General features: G+C 40.8%; 1 protein-coding gene across 9 annotated transcripts in view; it reads right to left on the bottom strand.

Moving 5' to 3' along the window:
- Nucleotides 1–22,207, bottom strand: part of LOC134529175 (uncharacterized) — a 646,085-nt gene that overhangs the window by 103,571 nt on the left and 520,307 nt on the right. For all 9 annotated transcript variants that reach the window (XM_063363010.1, XM_063363001.1, XM_063363007.1 and 6 more), the window contains one exon: nucleotides 7,023–7,121. In XM_063363010.1, coding sequence (XP_063219080.1) covers nucleotides 7,023–7,121 — 99 coding nt within the window. The remainder of the gene's footprint in view (nucleotides 1–7,022; nucleotides 7,122–22,207) is intronic.

Raw genomic sequence — 22,207 nt, 5'->3', positions numbered from 1 at the left:
CGAAGATATACTAAATTATTTTATTCCAGCCCATTTGATGACCAACATCAGGTTGGAATGGTACAACAGGCTACAACAAAGAAATGAAGCCTTACCTAATTACATAGCAGACATCAAACTAGCCGCTCAAATTCTTCGGTTGCGAGTGTCTGAGAGTGAGATAGTCTCTAACATACTTGATGGAATTAACCCTCAAGAAAGATCGCGGGCAGTTTTTCAGGCCCGACCACAAAATTTTGCCGAGCTTGATCGCTTGTGCATCTCCAACACAAATGTAGAATACGCAGACCACCAGCGAAATCGAGAAGCTAATGTCTACGCCCACAACAATACCAGAATAACAGAAAATAAACAGCAGTATTATAACAAAAATTCGCAACAAAAAAACAGCAATGAACAAGTCGCTAAGCCTCAAAATAAAGATGAACGGATACCTGTCTGCAGGTACTGCAAAAAACCCGGGCACTATATTGAACAGTGTAACGCAAAAAACTATCGCCCAAACTATCAAAATTCGCGGGACTCAAAAAAACGTGTAAATCGCTGGCCAGAAAAAATTCTTTCTGAGCCAGCCGCCCAAACAACAGTTAGAAATTTTTCCCTTCACACCGGCCCTAATGCAAAATTCGACCAAAAACTTCAACAAAACACAGCTTCCCCACACAGAGAAAAAAATAAACTAAGAAAACAAAAACAAAGGCGAGCTAAGAAAAACAAAGCTCGTCAAGTCAATCAAATGGAACATTGCAACACTGTTAGGCCTATGTGCAAAAGATGTAATTGTCCGCGAACCACGGACAAAAGAACGTGTCATAATATTTTAGCTAATCTACCGACAGTTCTACCCTATGCCAACACAACCGTAGGAAAACAAGAAATCCCAGGACTAATTGACACGGGATCAGTGCGCTCGTTCGTGTCGGGCAAGTTCTTCAGAAAATTACAACAAGATAATATCATTCACAAAACACAGCCCATAGATATACAGTGTTTCACAGCGGCTGATAAGCCTTTGAAAGTAAAGTTTGCAGTTATTGTTAAAATTAAAATTGATTTGTTTTCGTGGACTTTTCCATTTTTGGTAGCTGATGATTTGGCCACTGATTTAATATTTGGTTCTGATTTTATTGCAAAAACTGGCATGATAATTGATTTACAAGCACCTAAATTTCATTTCCAATTTAAGAAGCAAATTTTAATTTCCTTTGTATCCCCCGACACGCAGAGTCAGACTCATGTCAACACCCTCCAGTCAGTTTCGAACGGCGAAAACAACGTTTCACTTGCCCATCTCAGTCACGGACAAAGAAAAGAAATAGAAAATTTGTGTCACAGTTTTTCAGACGTTTTAAGTGAGAAATTAGGACGCACTCACTTAACTCAATATGAAATAAAACTTTTGGACAAAACCCCAGTTTGGTGTCATCCGTACCCTCTGTTAGGACCAAAAATGCAGGTAATGCGTGAACACATACAAAAACTCTTAGAAAAAGATGTCATTGAGCCTTCAGCCTCAAATTTCGCTTCCCCAGCCTTCTTGGTACCTAAGGATCAAGGTCAAGGTCACCGCGTCGTTGTTGACTTTCGTAAGGTGAACCAACAAATTGAAGTAGAAATGACGCCATTACCAGATCTAAATTCAGCATGTCACTGGTTCAGTAAAGCCAAATTTTTCAGTGTGTTTGACCTTAATTCGGCTTACCACCAAATACCACTAACCCCAGAGTCAAAACACGTCACCGGATTCTGCGTGCCGTGGAATCTCTACCAATACAAAGTAGTACCCTTTGGTCTAGCCACTGGCGCACAAGTGTTAACACGGCTTCTAGATCAGATTTTCGGCGATCTAAAATTCAAGTCCGTTTTCAATTATTTGGACGATGTTGTCGTTTATTCAGAAACTTTTGAAGAACACCTCGCTCATTTGCATGAAGTCCTTAAACGACTACGCCATGCCGGCCTAACGGTCAATACCAAAAAAGTAAAATTTGCGGTACAAGAAATTTCTTTCTTAGGACATCTAATATCTAATAGGGGAGTAACCATAGACCCAAGCCGAACACAGGCGATCAAGGATTTTCAGCCCCCTAAAGATGCTAAAGGCATCGCCAGATTTATCGGCATGACAAATTTTTATTCTAAATTCATACCTAATTTTGCTGAGCATGCAGCACCATTGAATGCTCTACGTAAGAAAAATTCAGTCTTCAATTGGGGTCCAGAACAAGACAAAGCATTTTCTTTCCTCAAACAAGCCATAATTAGCCCTCCAGTGCTCCGAATGGCAGATTTCAGTAAGCCGTTCATTCTTCAGACCGACGCCTCCAGCGTAGCCATAGGCGCAGTTCTCTCACAAGAGTTTGATGGTTGTAGGCAGCCTATAGCTTTCGCCTCCCGCACCTTAACGCACCAAGAGAGAAAAGCCTCTTCGGTGTATGAACTCGAGTGCCTTGCTGTAGTTTTCGGCATAGACAAGTTCCGGCCATATTTGGAACATAAAGAATTTCTGCTGGAAACCGATAATCAGGCCCTTGCTTGGCTTTTGGCTCACCCCAAGCAATTAGGTAAATTAGGACACTGGATTGTCAAGATTGCTTCTCTTAAATTTAAAATTCAACATATTAAAGGTTCACAAAACATCGTGGCCGACACTCTTTCTCGAATGTTCGAGTCACCTTCCAATTCCTATATTCAGGAAGAAATTCCCATTGCCTGCCACGCATTGCTCACAAATTTTCCGCTAGCCTTTTCGGATTTACGATCTCACCAAAATTCGGACCCGCAACTGTCTGACATAATTGCGCAAATAAACTCAGGTTCACCCCCAAAATACCACAAACTATCTAAGGGAATTCTTTATTGAAGAACTCAGCAATGTAAGAATTTTAAAATAGCCTTACCTCAAAATCTCAGGGACATGATTTTTCAATATTATCACTCATCACCTTTAGGCGCACATTTAGGCATTTTCAAAACTATTGAAAACATCCGCAAGCATTTCATCTGGGACGGAATGCATAAAGACATAACCCAGAGGGTCAAATTATGCAAGTTGTGCAATTTGAGCAAACCTGCCCAGAAAACACAATTCGGATTTTTGAGTTCCGATGTGGCCGAAAGGCCCATGCAAAAACTTTTCATTGATTTTGTGGGACCCTTCCCAAGGTCAAAAGACGGAAATTCGATGCTTCTAGTATGCGTAGATGCATTCTCAAAATTTGTGTGGCTAATCCCTGTTAGAAGAGCCACGGCCGAAATCACCATTCGAGCCCTCCAAAATTATATTTTCAAAATATCCGGGGTACCTTCCATCATTGTTTCCGATAACGCCACAAACTTCAAATCGACAATTTTCAAAAACATGTGCTTTTCACACGGGATTCAGCATGTGACCACGACTCCCTACTACCCCCAGCCTTCACATGCGGAGCGTTTCAACCGAAACCTCCGGTCTGCCTTAATAGCATTCCATGCGAACTCGCAGGATAGGTGGGATTCCAATCTCGTGTGGTTGCAAATGGCTTTCAATTCCGCCAGACATGAAAGTCACAAAACAACACCGTTTGAACTCATGTTTACATACCAGCCCAACACCCCACTCTCTAATCAATGGAAGTTAAAAGAGTTACTACCAGACGACCCCAGGAACATTAAGGAAGTCTGGAGTAGAGCTCGTAAAAACCTGAACTTGGCCCACGAGGCAAGCAGGCAACAATATAACAAAAGACGTTATCCCAATCCCTACAGAGTAGGCGATTTAGTGTTGTGCAGAGCACACACACTCAGCAAGGCGATCGACAAGAGATCAGCCAAGCTTTCGTATCATTGGAATGGCCCCTGGCAGATACAACGATACCTCACGCCAGTCACGGTCGCTTATGCCGACCCCACCTCCGGGGAATATCGCGCGCGCGCGCACATATCTCAGCTGAAGAAAGTGCACCCGAACCTAAAGTAAGGGCACTCTTCACTGTTTTCCTTCTGCAAGGAACAGCGCCAAATTCTTCGGCATGCCAAACTCAACACACAGTGTTGTAATCAAAAACCCTAGGTCATAATTATAAGTAATATAAAAAACCATGGTACTAGTTTATAAGATGTTTAAGTTAAGGAGTATTCAATTAAGATGTCTAGTTTTAAGTGGCGCCACTTATTCAATAAGTTATCTGTAAGTTTTAGCTCTATTTAAACGTGTAAGAATTCTTATAGATTGTAAGTAGTTTACTACAGTAGATCCTGGTACAGGGTAAGTCACTTAGGTTTTTGGTGGCTCAAGTTGGCCACCCTGACTCCGTCTTTCAGGGGGGAAGTATGTGCCGAATCAGTGCTACTTTAGGCACGATTTTTTTTATTTTTCTTTGTTTTACAAAATTTTAAATTTTTTTATAACTTTAATTTTACACTTTCGCCCGCTGCTTTCGCCCCATCCAAACTTGTTCGGTCGAGTGTACCGGCAGGTTACCTTGTTGAGCAGCATAGTGCTCTCACCGCCGTTTCCCACCAAATTTGCTGGGTCTAGTCGACTACAGGGCTATCATCAGCAACGGTATCCACTGGCCGTCGCGTTTCGTCACGAGTTTAGCGCTACGCGTGACGAAAGTAGCCGCCCTAAGCTTCCCATGGTCACCCCCACCCCTTCTCGGAGGTGTGCTGAAGTTTGCGGTCTCTAACACGTTTTGGTGTCCTTTTTTCAAGCTCCGCCGCACGTCCCGACGTCTGGCCGGCGAATTCTCCCAGGGCAGGTCATTCACCGGACATACCCCCCACCCCATCCTGGTCCACAGCGGTCATCGGCCAGCCGCAGCAACGACCCCTCTCAAGGCCAAAATCCCCCCCCCCACTTGCAAAATGGCGGCCATCAAGTGCCGCGATGGTCTCTGCGAGACTCCGACCTGCATGCCCACACCATCTATCGGCGAAAGGACGAACCAGCTGAGAGCGAGAGCACACTACTGACCACCCTATCCCCTCCAGGAGAAACAGTCGACCTCACACTCAGTCGATAGGTCGCTGGAGCCCCTTTTTTTTTTCTTTCGGAGCCCTTCGGAGCACTTCGGGTTTCCCGATCCCCTCCTCCAGACGAACAGACGACCGGACTAAAGTTTAAGTTAGCGTCCCGGCGCCATTTTCAGGGATTTTGAGGGCAGCTCTCGTCCAGCGCGCATCTTTGCAACAGGTCGCAGTAACGACCAGCAGCTATCGTGATCCGCTTTCGGCAATAATGTAGTTGCTTCTGAGCCAGGCCAGGTCGCCTAGATTTTTTTTAGTTTTTCCGTAGTAGCTGCCCAAATAGTTAAGTTTAACTTTAGTTTTTTTTTGGTTTTCGCCATAACTATTTCTTCTATGGCTACCGCGAGCTCCCGTGCCGCGCATCCCCGGATCACCCCCAGGGACAGCCACTATCTACTTCACCCTGCCAGCTAAGGTAAGCTGCACTTCGTCCCACACAAACCTGTTAGGTTGCCTTTTTTTTTGGGCTTAACTTCGTCCGTCATAAACTGCCTGCTAACCAAGCTAATCCAGGTGGATTATTGGTTACAGGCAGGGTTCCAGAATCCCAGAGGGTTCCAGAATCCCAGAGGGTTCCAGAATCCCAGAGTACTTCAAGGACCCCAGACCAGTTCAAGATGGCGGCCCAGTTCCGGCGCCACATTTTGCACCTCAACATGTAACTCGTGAGCCTCTATAACGGAGTCTCCCTCCATCTTTCGGCACCCCTCAAAAAGAAGTGAAGAACAGTTTATAACTCCGCCAGTTTTAGGACGTTTTCCATATTATTATAAAATATTGTATTTTAAACACATATATTTGTTTTATGAGCCTGCGAGCTCAATGTTCCTAAACAGTTGAACTTAGCATAGTATGAAATGGTGTTCCCCCCCCCCCCCGGCCCCTCTTTCTTCTTTTTTTTATTCGTTAGTTACTCAATGTAATGTATCAAAAATAAGAATCTGACATTGTTAGCAGTTTTGTTTGTAATGGCTGTAATGCCGTAAGATATTTTCTAATGTAAGAAACCTATCAATGAAAAGATACTAAACTACTAATCAACAGTAAAAGCCTCTAATGAAACCAAACCATACGAGTGTTTTCATTTGCTGCTACTTGAAACCACAATCCACGTAACCTTTCCTACTGTCAGGGAGGTTAATTTTAAATTGTGTTTGTAAGTGGGCTGTGCCCCTCTGGCAAGTTCTTTTAGATAATTAGCCTGACGCTTCCACCGGACATTTATTATCAATAATTATGGTTTTGTTTTGAGCACAGCACCACGGTTACAGAGTAAATAATTTTTTTCTGGTGAACAATCCTTTTTTCTATCCTTTTTGTAACATCTGTTGTTGATGTAAATCTCTGAGTATTAAGTCTTACTGCAGCTGCTATTATTATCAGTCTGTTAAGTCTAAGTTTCCAATTAATTTTTTTTGGAAGGGAGTTTATAGCATCCCTGCAACTTGATAAGTCTTATAATAAAATTTTATTTCAGTTTGTAAAATCTTAAATTTTTTTATTTATTTCTTTTAAGGAAATGACACTTATGTTGTTAAATAATTTGTATTTATTCTGGTTTTAGATTGGTATTACCATTTTTAGAAACTCTAAATACATACATAGTACCAGATGAGCATAAAACAATTTTATTATTCTTGTTTGATTTTAGATGTAATTTTCATAGAAATGGGTACCCATTTATTATAACTATTTTAATGGTAAGATATTATGTGTAAGTTTTTGCATTAACATTATGAATATCTCCAACGAACTTGTGGCACACGCTATGAGATAACCAGGAAGTACTGAGGAGTGGGGGGAAGGTGTGAATAGCAAGTCGGCCTATAGGACAGACGACCATTGTGTTGTGTATGGCCGCCGCAGACTTCAGTGGTTACTCGCAACAGGACAGTTGTATGGTTGAGTGCTAAGTTTTATACATTTTGTTTGTGTTTAACATAAACATGAATATAACATTTTAAATTGTAAATTTCAATCTAAATAAATAAACAGTAATAATCAAAAATTACCTTTCTTACGTCCGTTGTTTTCATACCATCCCATCTTGGTGTGCTGGGCAGGTTTTCGTCTACTATGCTTGCTTTACCTCTCCTCTTTGAGCTTTTTACCTGCAAACAAACACAAATAATAATTACTTGCAACTGGAACGATATTTAATAATGGAAACTTTTTTTTGCAGATATTTTTATTACTAAAGGGACATTGATGTTTGAATAAACTTAGAAATGTAAACTATTTAGCTACCTGTAAGTTAACAAGTTGTAGTATTACTTGAAAGAACTGGGTGGATCTAGTTTGGTTTTGTTGATTATGACAAAGAATTTAAGGAGTCAGTCATAGAGCTAGTCTAGTATAAAAGGTCATAGAGCTAGTCTAGTATAAAAGGTGAAAAACCTTTGAGTAACCTAAAAGATAAGTTACAGCTGCAGTTGGTCGTAATGAAGTTTATAACACCAAATTATTATTAGAGCCAATATAATTGTTAGGTTATCCATGCAAAGATGAGTGGGAACTTCTAAAGTTGTGCTAAAAGTTAACATAGGGTTAATGGAATGAAAGAAGATAAATATATACCTCATTTCACCTTCATTTTTAAGAGATATAGCATTGCGCGTTGGTTCGGAAGTTTTGAGGAATCAAGTAAATTTGAATATTCTTTTTGGCACAGCTAGCTAATGCTTAATGATCTGCATTTGTATGAATACATCACATATCGAAAAATTAGAACTGAGATTATAATCCAGAGTACAGAATTTTAGGGAAACTTTTCAATATTTATTATAGAATGTGTTGAATTTGTGCACAAGGTTTGCATTAAAGATCTTAAAATCTTTCAAAGTTAAATATCTTTAAGACATCGCATGAAATATTGAAAAAGTAATGCCTTTCCCATAAAGGACCATCAAAGAGCATTTAGAAAATTAATGACACATAGAGGTCGAAGAAAGTGGACAAATGTTTGTATTTTAGTATAATTATTTTCAGTTTATTTTTTGATATTTTTATAGCAATGGCTGCCCATTTAATGTAATTATATAATTAGTTTAAGACATTGAAGCATACGTTTTTGTGTGGACATAATGAATATCAGCAACAGACTTGTGGGCACGCACTGAGCGAGTGGAAGGCAGTGCTGTGGAGTGGGGGGAGGAGAGAGCTGCGAGTGGGACTCTAGGGCGGACGTCAGTCGTGTCAACATGACTGGGTGCAAGGCGGCATCTGTGGGCTGAGTTGGGGCGGCCTCTCAGAATTATGCAGTGGTGTTTAAATTATGTTTATATTATGCGGTGCTTAATGACAGTGGTCACGAGAAGCAAGCGTGGGATTCTGATGGCATGCGGATAAGAATTTATGTAGACATATTCGGTTCTTTACTGTGTTTGGCCAAAGGAAATAATTGTTTACTGGTGTTGGTAGATTGATTTAGACTTTTTTCCTTCTTACTACCTATATAAAATATGAAAAGCAGACTGGTAAACCAACCTTCAGTTGATTAAGTGTAGAGTATTTTCAGAAAATATGAGAGTTGGTTTTGGGCAGTTATTTCATCAGCACCAGTTTTCGGATCCTGTGTCTCTCATGGGGAATCAAACTTAAACACGAGCCCGTGTCACACTAACTATAACATCATAAAGGGGTTGTACAAATATTTCAAAAGACATTACCATTTTTTGACAAAATCAGCAGAAAAAGAAAATTGGGATGATTGTATAGGGGTTTTGAAATTGGTCTTTAATATAACTACCCATAGCACAACTAAGTTTTCTCACGTTGTTATGTTTTTGGGTCTTGTAACATTTCTTCCGTTATTAAATGTTTGGGGTGCAGACCCGGAAGAACTCAAAGCTCATTTTTCTAGGATTTTAGAGAAGATATGAAAGGAGGCTACTGTGAGTTTATATAGGTAGTAGACAAACTAAGCTTTATTTATTATTTATTATTATTTATTATTAATATTTAAGCTTTATTTAAAATTTAATAAAGGACGACTTCCAAACCGATTTGTGGTATAGCAGAAATAGCTTTGCCACCACTTTATTAAAAGGAATAGGTAGGGCCCCCTGAAAGTGGTAAATAAAATGTTCAGATTTCGTCATTAAAAATTACCAAAAGCGGTGTTAAAATTCACTTTAAAACACAAAAGCGGTGCTAAAATTCACTTAAAAACACAAAAGCGGTGCTAAAAAAAAAAAAAAAAAAAAGGTGCGTTACCGTAAATATATCTAAAATTGCGTGTGTTACCATAAATATATCTAAAATTATTTAAGTTAAATAATTTTACTTGAACCTACTCATTACTGAATACCCTAAACAAATAGGTTACATATATTTATATGACAATACTTTTGATTTAGACACTGATAATTAGTTCGTTCCCATATACTAATCTGGAAAACTATTAATCCCTTTAACAAAATCGAGTACGCACCACAACGCCGAAATGCCAAATTGATCACAACGACGATAGCTAGAAAACTGCTGTCTACCACAACGCCGAAAAATGACATTACAGGGCTGCCACAAAGGTTGGGTTAGGTTAGGTTAGGTTAGGTTAGGTTAGGTTAGGCTAGGCTAGGCTAGGCTACGCTAGGCTAGGCAAGGCTAGGTAAGGTAAGGTAAGGTTTGATTGTGGTATTTCGGCGTTAAGGTACATTTAAGAAACACACACAAATTCATTCAGTTGTTATTTCGGCTTTGTGGTCAATTTTGACATTCAGCGTTATGGTATTTCCGCGTTGTTGTAACGACCCAACAAAATCTATAAAAACTGTTGGCCAACTAATCATCATCGTCACACCATTCGAAAATTAATGTTAGTTTTTGTTTACATTTTTCCGCTTTTTGGCGTGATTTAATCTGCTTGATACTACGATGCTGTTCCAACTATATGCCAGCGCCCCCGGCTGACGTGATATGGCCACTCACGTAAGGCTGTTCCAAACACCGTTTGCCCAATCATCTGCTTGCTTTTGTATTTATCCGGTGTCACTGTTCCAAGCTGACGTCAGTGCCCCGAGCGGTGTGCGTACGCTTTAAAACTTCGCCTGTTTGTCTTATATATCCAAAAATTATGCCGGAAAGGAAAATAAACGCCGTAGTTTTGTGTATTTTTACAGTATATTTTTGGGTTTAAAATTATAACGTGAGCGTGTGTAAGATTTTGTTTGCTTTAGTGCATTTATGATTAATGTTTGGCGGCCATGTTGCGATGTTTGTTTACCATTGACGAGACAAGTCTTTTAACCAGTATTTAAATTTCACGTAAAAACACTGTGATTTCGCGTTTTAATACTAAATTTCGTGTAAAAACGCTGTGTTATGGCGATTTCGCGTAAAAACTGTATTTAACGGTGATTTCGCGTTTATCGTCGTTTAATCGCGATCGCGAAAAGAACAGGCCTCTAGTAATAGGGCTATGTTCTTGTTAAGTAATTTAAAAAAAATTAAATTCTGGACTTTACACTTTCCAAAAATCTCTGGGACTGGTTACATTGTTGTCAGTCAAATAAAGCTATATTGTAAAGTTTCATAGTGTTAAATTTTTCCTGGATTATTTTTAATTTTTTTTTGTTTAAAGAATTTTATGAGTTTGCATAAGATCAGTGCTCTTTTTTTTTTTGACGATGGTTGAATATCCTGCTATCTCTAAACTCTTTTGTGACTATGAGTAAATTATTGTTTTCTGGTGCAACAATTCTTATTCAACCCTTTTTCTAACTGTGAATCTAACTGTTCAGAATGTAAATCTTTGAGTATTAAGTCTTACCACAGCTGTTATTATTTTTAGTCTGTTAAGTCTAGATTGCATAATTTTTTTTTAAAAAAGAGAGTCTTTAGCATACCTACAACTTGCTAAGACTTAAATAAATTTTATTTCAATTTGTTAAAATTATTATTTTTTTTTTTTATGATACGACTCATGTGTCGTGCAATAACTTGAAATTATTCAGGCTTTAGATTGGTATTACCATTTTTAGAATCTCTAAGAGTAGGGGGAGTGTGCCGCTCTGGTTACACTATAAACAAAGAACAGGTGGTTGTCTGAGCACGTGGGGGGGCGTGACACCACGTGACCGGGTGGGCGTGGCACCACGTGGTCGGGTGGGCGTTGCCAGGAGCCACGTGGAGGGGGTCCGCAGGGGGTTGTTGACGTCACGTGGAGGGGGTGTGTGTATGTTTGTAAATGAGGAAGGCAGGTAGCGCTAGTGTCGCGCGCGCCGGAATTATTTTTACAAGTATAAAAATGTGAGGGCGGGCGGCGGGGATTCGAACCTTCGTTTCTGGATCATTAATCCGTCACGCTAACCACAGGACCACAAGACCATGTTGAAGAAAATAATTTCAGATGTTGTATATATGATTATAAATTATATTTTTAAAGAAAAGGTATATTTTTTTATAGTGCTAAGCGGGAAATTTAAAAAAATATATAGTGTCGGCTGATATGCTGCCGCCATGTTAATTTTTTTATAGTGGTAAGCGGTAAATTTAAACTAGGCGCATCGGCTGCTATGCGGCCGCCATGTTTATTTTTTTATAGTGCTAAGCGGGAAATTTAAAAAATATATAATGTCGGCTGCTAGTCGGCCGCCATGTTTTTTTTATAGTGGTAAGCTGTAAATTTAAATGAGGCACATCGGCTGCTATGCGGCCACCATGTTTATGTTTTTATAGTGCTAAGTGGGAAATTTAAAAACGGGCCGGCCGCCATGTTTATTTCAACATTGGAAAAAAAAAGAATAATAATTTCGACTGCTAGGAAGTAACCAGAACAGCCAACTTTGAAAAAAAATTTAATAATATATGTATGACAATCGATTGCTTAAAGTCGCCATCTTGTAGTACAGCATACCAGGCCACCATCTTGTAGCATAGCACACCAGGCCGCCATCTTGTAGCACAGCATACCAGGCCGCCATCTTTTTTTTCTTCCCCATTTATAGTCATTGATTTTTCATTTCTCAAGTTTGAATATAAAAAAAAGTATTATTTCGGCAGCCACTACTCTATGACTATAGTAGTAGTAGTAGTAGTAGTAGTAGTAGTAGTAGTAGTAGTAGTAGTAGTAGTAGTAGTAGTAGAAGTAGTAGTAGATGCCAAATTTTGAAAACACACACTGAAGTGTAGCAATGTTTTCTTATAGTACTAGACCAGTATAGTCATATTATGCTTAATTTGTTGTGTAGCATGTCTGTCTATAATAATAAATAAAAAAAAGCTATAGGCATAACTAATGCTTATAGCGTGTTAATAAAAAAAATTATACTTTACGTATTTCAGCGAAATCAAACACTGTTTTTTTTTTATGTGTTAAAGACATAATGTTCTCTTGTAGTGTGTATTGTGAAAATGAAACATACAGTAGTATTAATTACTTTAAAAAAAAATATTATTTATAATATATCACCAATTTTACTAAAAAAAAAAAAAAATTCTGATTACATCGCTTGTCATTTAAAAGAAAATGTATTGGGCATTTATAGTCATTATATATTTTAAAAAATAAAATTTTTTCCCAAGGGCTGTAGCTGCGAGGGAGTACGCGCCGTCGCAGACGTGTCTGCGGCTCTAACCCCTTTCCTTCCTCCCCTATTGTCATTTTTTAAATAATGACCCAGACACTGGCGCCCGCATAGGGAAGCCGCTCGCAGAGGGGTGCACCCCGCACACGTGTCACGGATCCAAACCCTTCCTCCCCCATTGTCATTTTTTTAAATAATAACCCTGCCAGATGTCCGCCCGCATAGGGAAGCTGCTCGCAGAGGCGTGGGGCTGCTCCCGCAAAGGGGGAAAGCGCCATCGCGACACGTGTGCGGGAGTCTACACCCCAACCCTTGCAAGGGTCTCCAGACAGTCGCGATTAGAGTCTGTTAAGGCCGGTTCACTCCATTAGTCTTCCACATCGGTTCTAGAAATCCATGTTTTTACTGATTCTGGGAATCCCTTCCAGCTGACTAGAAGACGTGTAGGAAGTCGCTTGTGGATTTTATTAATTAAATAAGTGTCTATATACTTCGTCACTTGAATTTCTTGAGAATAAAAACCGCCCTTGATTTCATTTCCATCTAGATCAGACAAGTAGTATGTTCTAGGGTAAGTGTTGCGTATTTTTATCACCTTAAAAATCTCGTGGGACCAATTTACAGAATAACCTTTTGCAAATAAATCCTTATTTCTTGAGATAGTACATGATCTCCGACACTAGCTTTAAGTCGCCTGTGGTCTATTTTTTTCACAACATTGTAAACCGTTTTAAGAAGAGAATTATCTTTCACCTCGTTGGGGCTCATACCGATAGTCCTATGAAATGTGCCATTGTATATTTCCATAACTTTTGGTAAGAGCGGTAGCCATTTATAGTTTCCCTGAGCGGTCATTTCCGTAAACAAAAGCGATTTTAAACTTCTAATGAAGCGTTCAACTACCGAGGCCTTCAGCTCGCTGTTGGTTGAATAATGGTTAATTCCGTGTTCTTTCGTCAATGTCTGAAATCTTCTGTTATAAAATTCGGTACCGCGGTCTGAGTGCACATGAGTGAAACCTCCAGTATCCTTTAGAATACGTTTCATAGCTAAAGCCACAAGCTCTGCAGTTTTTTTCAGTACCGGAACCGCGTAAGCCCGCTTAGAGTAAACATCAATCGCAACCAATATATATCTGAATCCTTTATTCGCACGGTGATAAGGTTGCATTTCCACCAAATCGATCTGTAAAAGATCGCCGAGACCATTAGTGATTACACGTCTCCGAGGAAAGACTTTGCGTGCGCTTTTTGTGAAGTTCAAGCGCAATACCGCGTCTGGCAGTAATTTTTTTTTTACTTAATTTTTTTTTCATGTAGCCAGATTCAATGAGTTCTTCTAGTATGGCCAACACTTCATTTGAATGGCTCGTGTTCCCGGATTGTTGCGATGCAAGTAATAATCTAAGCCGATCACATAATTCATTTACCGAGTTCCAGTAAACATATTCCTTTCGACGATTTAAATCTAGTTTTTCAACTAAACCACTGCCTTCATGGGAAGCAATGACAGGACAAAGATCCTTAATGAGCCCGAACTTTTCATGATCAGTGTTTTTATAACGTTTGGATGACGCATCATTTCTTTTATAACACGTGCTAGTAGACTGCAGCAAGCGTGAGTATTGACGCAATGCAGCTTCTGAATACACCTTAGGTTCTTTCGAAAACAATACCTCATATAATCCCGGCGAAGGTTGTATTAGTTCATCATCTATGTGAAGTAAATTATTAGGTAGGAAAAAAACTTCCGTATTTCCCAAGAACCAGCGATTCTTGCGTTTGTAAATTCCGTAGGTCGTATCATTTATTTTAGAATTGAATCCGGTTAGGTAGGACCGGGCTTCCTCACCCAACGGCTCACGTGACGCAGCCGAGCGTTTACCGGAATGAACAATCAGTGGTAAATCATCATCATTATCTTCTTCTTCACCTTCGCTAGAGAAAGTCTTAATCTCAGGTTTAGCGATAGGTGTAGCGGATTCTTTTTTCACCTCAGCCGATAAATTATCCGCGGCAGCAGAATAACTCTCGAGACGCGATGTGATCCGTTTGAATACCTGTTCATTAACTGCATCCCGCGCCAGGCACGCGCGTTTGGATAGCAAATATTTTTCACGAACGTTTTGTATGACGTGAGGGGAGGTTTCTTGCTTCTGAAGCCATGACTGACTCATGTGAGCGTAAATAGAGGCTTTCATACATTAAGTATGCCTTTTTAAGCACAGTAGCTGTAGTTGGTATAATGGGAAGCTCAACCAGTACGGTAATACGCGGAAGTGGAGTTGAAGATGGTCTTACACCAGACAAATTCAGCGATGGACCTCTTAAAACCGGAAGCGATACAGATGGTGACTGTGCCTGCTGGTTTTCAGGTCTGTCCGCTAGCTTCCTTCCCAATAGGTTATACAATAGGTCTACACGGTTTCTCATTGCATTCAAGCTTTGATTAACGATATGTGGAAACTGAGAACATGAAGTAGCTCCACTAACGAGACTATCAACTTTATCCTCAATACTCGATAGAGACTCCTTAATAAATTTAGCATTATCTTCGCGTAGAGAACTCATCAAAGTATTAAATTGAAATTCCATACCGGACACTATTTCCTTACTTACAAGCTTCGGTTGCTCGCCCACGAGTGTTAAAAGCTCTGTAAATGTCGCGCGATCCGTGGCATCAACCTGCCGTAGGTACTCAGTCGTATCAGATTGTTTTTCGTTTGTAGACACCAAAGCATTTTTGATTGCTTCAAAGTGTTGTTTGTGTATATATAAACCCTTATTGTGTTTAGTCAGAAAAATATTCTTTAGCTCGCTAAAGTTCCTATTGCAACCACCACTTGACAGAGCCTTCAACAGCTCTAGAATCTTGGCAAATGACTCGTGCGTATCGCTATCTGCCTGACGCAAGTAACTTCCCATTCCCCTTTGCAAGTCATGTGACGAGCTAACGAGATCCTTCACATCCGTAAAAATCACTTTCAGCTCATCACTACTGACAGATACCAGATATTTCCACTCGTGTAAAACTTCCTTCTCGGGTAAATTTCCTCGAATTTTATCTAAAACATCTGTACTCTTCTTTTCAAACTGATGTAGATACGTTAGAAAATTGTTATTAAGATCCTGTGCGTATGAGAGACTGTTTTTAGTAGACCAAAATCTTTTTCTAAATTATTCGCCATCATACTAATTGCATTTGCGGTGGCACCGGAAGCTACATCTACGTAATTCTTTGTGGCAGCATCTGCCGCGTCACGTGGATCGCCTACACCGCGCAAACGTTTCCGGCCAACCTGACAGTGCCCATCTTCCGTAAGAGTCAGACATGACTGTCGCTGACGTTTATTCCCGCCGCTTCCAAATTTGGAGATCCCCAAGTTCATTCTTCACGAAGGTAACACTATGAAGTGATCGAAGCCACAGCGATAACGACCTTTTTGTAGAGGAAAATCCTTACCTATCACTAGGAAACCATAACCATCATTGCTATTCCAAAAGCGAGCACAAACATGTTTAAATTTATCGAATGACATGTCGGTTGTGACGTGCTCGTGGTAAACATGTTGAAGATTTAGAAAATCCATTTTAAATAAAATTATCAAATTAGCATTATCCCGAACCAACTGTTTTCGGGTTTGGCTATAAGTTTGAATTAAATAAAAACAATCGCACAAGAAATGTTGCCCCATGGAAAAATACTGTTGAACTATTGTCTGTTTTTCACACCCGATGTCATCGAAAATTATAATCAAATTTGGTAGCACTTTGCTTGGCGGCACTACCTCTTCATTTTCATGAAATTGAAAAAATTTCATACCTTGAACATGAGACAACACCTGCGCCAAACGTTTATATTTTGGTTGTTCTATGCTCTTGCTATACAAATAAATATTCTCGAAATGCACTCCGTTAGGATGTTGTATAAGCGTAAGTAAAATACATGTTTTCCCGCTGTTTGAAGGTCCGGCAATTATACATGTTATGGTATTCGGCAACAGCGGTCCATGGCGCTGTTCTCGTTTGCTTATAAAATCATCGTGAATAATTTCGATCCGAAGACTGTCATGTTGAGGGATTACTTCCATCGTTACAACTTAAGCGTAAAAAGTATAAAATCGTCTTATTTATACCCCCCAAAGTCATTACGCTGATATGCGTCGTGCTGGAAGGAGGGTGAAGGGTAAAGGTCTTATTAACTCTGCCATAAATAAATTACCTTTCGAGCTACATTTGCCAACTTATCAGTACTGTGGGCCCGATACAAAACTTGAAAAACGTTTAGCACACGGAGACCCAGGCAAAAATCAATTAGATAGAGCGTGCAAAGAACACAATATTTCATATGAAAAGAGTAACAATTTGGAGAACAGACATCAAGCGGACCGTATTTTAGCACTTAAAGCTAAACAAATTGCACAGAACCCTCAAACTAAGCTAGGTGAAAAGATCGCGGCTTGGAGCGTAAGTAAAATAATGAGTGTTAAGCGTAAACTAGGAGCCGGCATAAGAGTCGCAAAGAAAAAAAAATAAGAAAAATAAACGTGATAAAAAGGGTGGTGTTATACCATTTCTATTTCCAGCTCTGGCAGCGCTCGGTTCTTTGACCGGAGGCGCAGCCGGAATCGCAAAGAGCGTGACAACCGCTAATAATCAGACAAAATTGTTGCAACAAAATGCACAACATCACAGACATATTCAGGCCTTAAAAAATCGAAGCAAAAACGGTGCGGGGCTTTTTTTAAGACCATTCAAAGCCATGGGAGGAGGAGTGGGAAGACGCCACCGCCGGAAGCGGAAGGTGGGACAGGGAAGGGTGGGACGCTATTAACCCTGCCACACGACCTCACGCGGGGAAGGGGCACTCTCGCCGCAGCGACTAAGAAAGCAGTAAAAAAAATGAGGAAAGGGTGATTTTAGCCTTGCCTCACAGACCGCTAACTACAACGGATTTAGAAAATGCGGTATTCAAGTTGAAAATCAAAAATTTCCGAGGCGTTTTCATGAGAGATAACTTACCTTTAAAACCGAAACAGTACGAGTGCGGGATAATTAATCTAGACGTATCGACAGGAAAAGGAACTCACTGGGTTGCATATAAAAAGTCTGGCAGCACTGCGCTGTATTATGACAGCTATGGCGACCTCAGACCGCCTCCAGAAGTAATAAAGTATCTGAAAGGCACAATGTTAAGTTAAAATTACGATAGACAACAGATAATCAAATCGTGGAATTGCGGTCATTTATGTTTAAGATTTCTAGTGTCCGCGTATAAGAAGCAAAAGAAATAATTTCAAACAGCACAGATGCACCAGCCATTGACGCGTCCAGTCTATACCAGAGTGAAACCTATCCTGGTGATCCATACTGTAGTGCAAGCTAACCTGAAATGTCAATTTCACTTATATTAACGGGAAAAAATTCGGAATTGCGGTCCGTATATTTTCCACCCCTTGACCTTACGAATGCAGAGTGGCAGATTGGGCTAATCGACTTTCAAACATACCATTCCATTCCGAACGTTGACGAAAAAAACAACAAATTCCGTTTTTCGAAAAACAATGGTCCTGTGTCTCAAATTAATCTTCCCATCGGAAGTTATGAAATTTCAGATTTGGAAAGTTACATCGGAGATCTGTTACCACACGATGCAACATTTATTTTGAGAGGCAACCCTAATACATTGCAATGTAATATGCATTGTAATTACGATATCCATTTTACAGGAAGCTATACGATCGGAAAAATGCTCGGTTTTGAACCTAAAATTTACGTGGCAGGTCGAATGCATGAGTCAACACAACCGGTCAGTATTTTCCCTGTATCGGTCATACGTATAGATACAAATATTGGGGGCTCCAGCTATTTAAACGGACAACCTAGCTTGAGCATACACGAGTTTTACCCCAGCGTCCCGCCTGGTTATAAGGTCATTGAAGTACCTAAATCTGTCATATACGTTCCGGTGATCGTTAAATGAATACACGAGTTGTCTGTGAGGATAGTCGACCAAAACGGAAAGCTCATAGATTTTAGAGGCGAAGAAATAACGTTACGTCTGCATTTAAAAAAAAATATGGGAGTGAATTACTTTGGCATTTATAAAGGCTCCGGCGGTTTCGAAGGCAGACCCAGTAGTCAGCGAGATGCCAAGCGGTTAACACGTAAAAATATACGTTTTCTCAAGAAACTAGGAATCAAAGTATTCCAAAATGGATTCCAGCATTATCCAAGTCGACCAGCCAATTCAATTTGAAAATGATATCAAGAAAACAGAAATACATAGCTACCGGCCATTCATTTCGGCTCCTTCTGATTTAAATTCCGAGATAGGTATCGCAATCCAGAATTCTGATATTTATTGTCTGCCGTGCAAAAGCCTGTTAAGATTCAGCGGAAAATTCGTCAAACCGGATGGCCAGGCCGCTACATACGCAAAAATTGTCAGAAATGGAATTTTACACATGTTTAACAGAATTGCGTACGAGGTAAATAATTTACAGATAGATGAATGTCGCGACGTTGGATTAGTAACTAAGATTAAAAACTATCTTTCGCTAACGCCCAGTGAAAAAGCTGTTTCCAAGATGGCCGGCTGGGGCTTGTCTGAAGAATATAGTGTACCCATTAATGCAAACGGCGAGTTTGAAATATGCGTGCCTTTGAGTCATCTCATAGGATTTTTCAAAGATTATAAACACGTTTTAGTTAATGTTCAACAAGAATTAGTGTTACTGGTTTCAAACTCTCAGAACAACGCGGTATTAGACACGGCAGCGCAACCGTTGCCTGTGAAGCTAACACTCACGAGCATCGATTCGCTAATGCCTCATGTAACCGTTTCTACCGCACAGAGGATTCGTTTGCTTAAAATAGTTGAAAAAGGAAAAAACACAGACATTGCTTTCCGATCCTGGAGCCTCGAAACATATTTGGCCCTGCCGCAATCTCAATCGGTACATTGATCCGTGAAAACATCATTTAATACGTAAAAGCCTAGATATATAATAGTCGCATTTCAAACGGGTAGGAAAAACAACGTCGCCGGTGATAAATCAAAGTTTGATCATGTTGACATTAAGAATGTGAAAGTTTTTTTGAATTCGGAATCCTATCCGTACACAAACCTGGATAGTAATTTTCCTAATGATAGCTATCTGCTGGTGTATAACATGTACGCGGAATTTCAAGACTCATATTACGGTCGTCAATCATCACCACTTCTCGACCCGGAGAAATTTAAAGATATGGCTCCTCTCTTTGTGTTTGATGTGTCTAAACAGAACAATAAGATGATTGGAGGAGTCGTGGATTGTAGAATAGAAATTACCACAACGAGAAATATTCCCATCGGCACTCAAGCATTCGCACTAATTCTGCACGATCGATTGGTTTCGTATAACCCGAGAGACAAATCTATTAAAATTCTAATGTAATGTAAGTGATAACGCAGTCTTCCCTGGGACGTCATGCTGTATGCCAACCTCCAGGGATGCTATTCTCAGCACGGTTTCGTCTTAAAAGAGATAAGCCTGGCTAATGACGAAGGGGAGATAATTACGAGAACATTTCAGCCGCCATACTCGTGGAAATACCTCCACAGAAATTACCAGAGAACAAATTCTTGGTTAACTAGAACTTTCCACGGCATCCATTGGGATGACGGTCTGTTTCCGTATACTTCGTTGCAAAACATCCTGTCAGGACACATCAGCGGAACCGTAATGGTGGCAGGCGTAGAGCAAAAAAGGTGGCTTGCAAAGTTGTGTAAAAAACATGTTAATATTCAGAATGCTCAGACCGAGCTCGGATGTCTGTCACTGAAAGAACTGAATAAAATGTATACGCAAGATAATAGCCGTGCACGGCCCGTTACGTCACGACATAACGCCGCGCTGCTTAGGGCTTGGGCGTTGGAGCATTGCAAAGCAACGCCAGACCCTGCTTGCTCCCCCGATGCTATAAATTGAAAGCGTCGCTCGTAGGGAGGGGGAGCCTGGTGGGTTGCCACCCTCGGTGCTATAAATGGAATGCGTCGTTCGTAGGGGAGCCTAGTCACTCTCCAAGCCACTCTTCGTGCCAATGCAGTTCAATCCGGGAACTTCGTATCGGGATGTGTCGCTCGGCTACGGTCGGGTGATATTCGAGACGGCAGACGGTCGGCAGTGGTTGCACGTGTGCACAACGTTGGGACACCTGGTTTGCGACGACGCAGACGACGAACTGATAGAGCTGCCTTGCACTCAGCAAAACTGCAGCGTAAGACTCCTACGGCCGGACACACACCTCCCATGCTCTCCGGAAGCTCTGCTCGTCGAGGCCGCAGATGAGGTGGTGCAGGTGTGGCCCGGCCAGGAGCAAGTTTATGTTGAGTTCGAACTGCATCGTCCCAACGGCACGGTGGTTGCCTGGAGTGAATCGTGTGATTCGTTCACACATTCAACATTCCTCGACGGGGGCAACCACTCGTGGAGTGTGCCGTGCAACCCGGACATCTGCGACCTCCACACCGCGGTGGGCTCCGACGACGAGGAGGAGGACGCCGACCTGTGGTCCTGCCGTCGCGGCTAGACATCAGCCGCCAGCCGCCAGCTGCCACCCACCCGTCTTCGCCAGTAACAGCTCCGGTGAGTGACGTCCGCCATGTTCCCACCCATCTGGGGTCGAGACCCCATCAAGACCAAGAGGGAAAAGTCTAGACACATCCGCGGGCCGTATCCCGCAGGCTTAAGACTAGCTTCCGGTGAACATCTGGATGTTCCCATGCCGCTGTTCGAGGATGTTCGTTATTTAGATACGAACCCAGAACAATTGTCAGATGATGGTTTTAGTGATAATCAAAGTGACCGAAACTTCTATGACATTCCTATTTCTTTGGCTTCGCGCCGATGGCGAGAAAAAGCGAAGAAACACAGAATAGCGGATCCTAGGTTAACTGACACTTTACCGTGGATAATGTACGACTGTCAAGAAACTAGATATCTTTACGTGCATTCTAGCCTGCACAGTGTCGAATACCGTGTTAGATATTACGACATTGAGAAGGATTGTGAACGTCTGCCTGTATACTTTGAATTGTGTCGCGATAATATCCATTATCGCATGTGTTGGGATAAATCATTCCCATATACTACCATGAGACTGTTAACATCGTTTCACTGTGAAGATAAGAACTGTTACGTGCACTTATGCCATCCGCTGGCTAAACATCCAACAACCATTGATGAACTCAGGACCTCTAGAGTTAAAAATGATGAAACTTTCATAGAGCGCTCTACCGGAACTGATCATTGTCGGAAGAAAACGTAAAATGTTTTGTTGGGAGATGATGATGACCTGAACACACCGTGTGTAGGACACCTATGTCCTATTTACCGTGCAAAAGTAATAAAAGAGTCAAACTTTTCAGTGTCTAAATAATTACCTCTTGCGCCATATGTCGGATTCAAGCTATCGACGAAACGTAAACTTTTCTAAAAATAAAAAATAAACCATGAACTGTTGTGAGTCAGCGTGTTGTAACACCCTCTGTGAATACATTGCAAGTTTATTAATGGAAGTCATACGTATAATTTCTAAAAGACAATCAGAGTCTCAGCTCAGTGTGGAGTGAGCCTCGGTTGAGTAAACATGTCGTTTAATCCGGGTAACCATTATGAAAACCTGTCT

This window comes from Bacillus rossius, chromosome 2 (genome assembly GCF_032445375.1).
Source record: "Bacillus rossius redtenbacheri isolate Brsri chromosome 2, Brsri_v3, whole genome shotgun sequence".
Classification (NCBI taxonomy): domain Eukaryota; kingdom Metazoa; phylum Arthropoda; class Insecta; order Phasmatodea; family Bacillidae; genus Bacillus; species Bacillus rossius.
The sequence above is the reverse complement of the archived record's forward strand: the minus strand, read 5'-3'. Positions and strand labels throughout refer to the sequence as shown.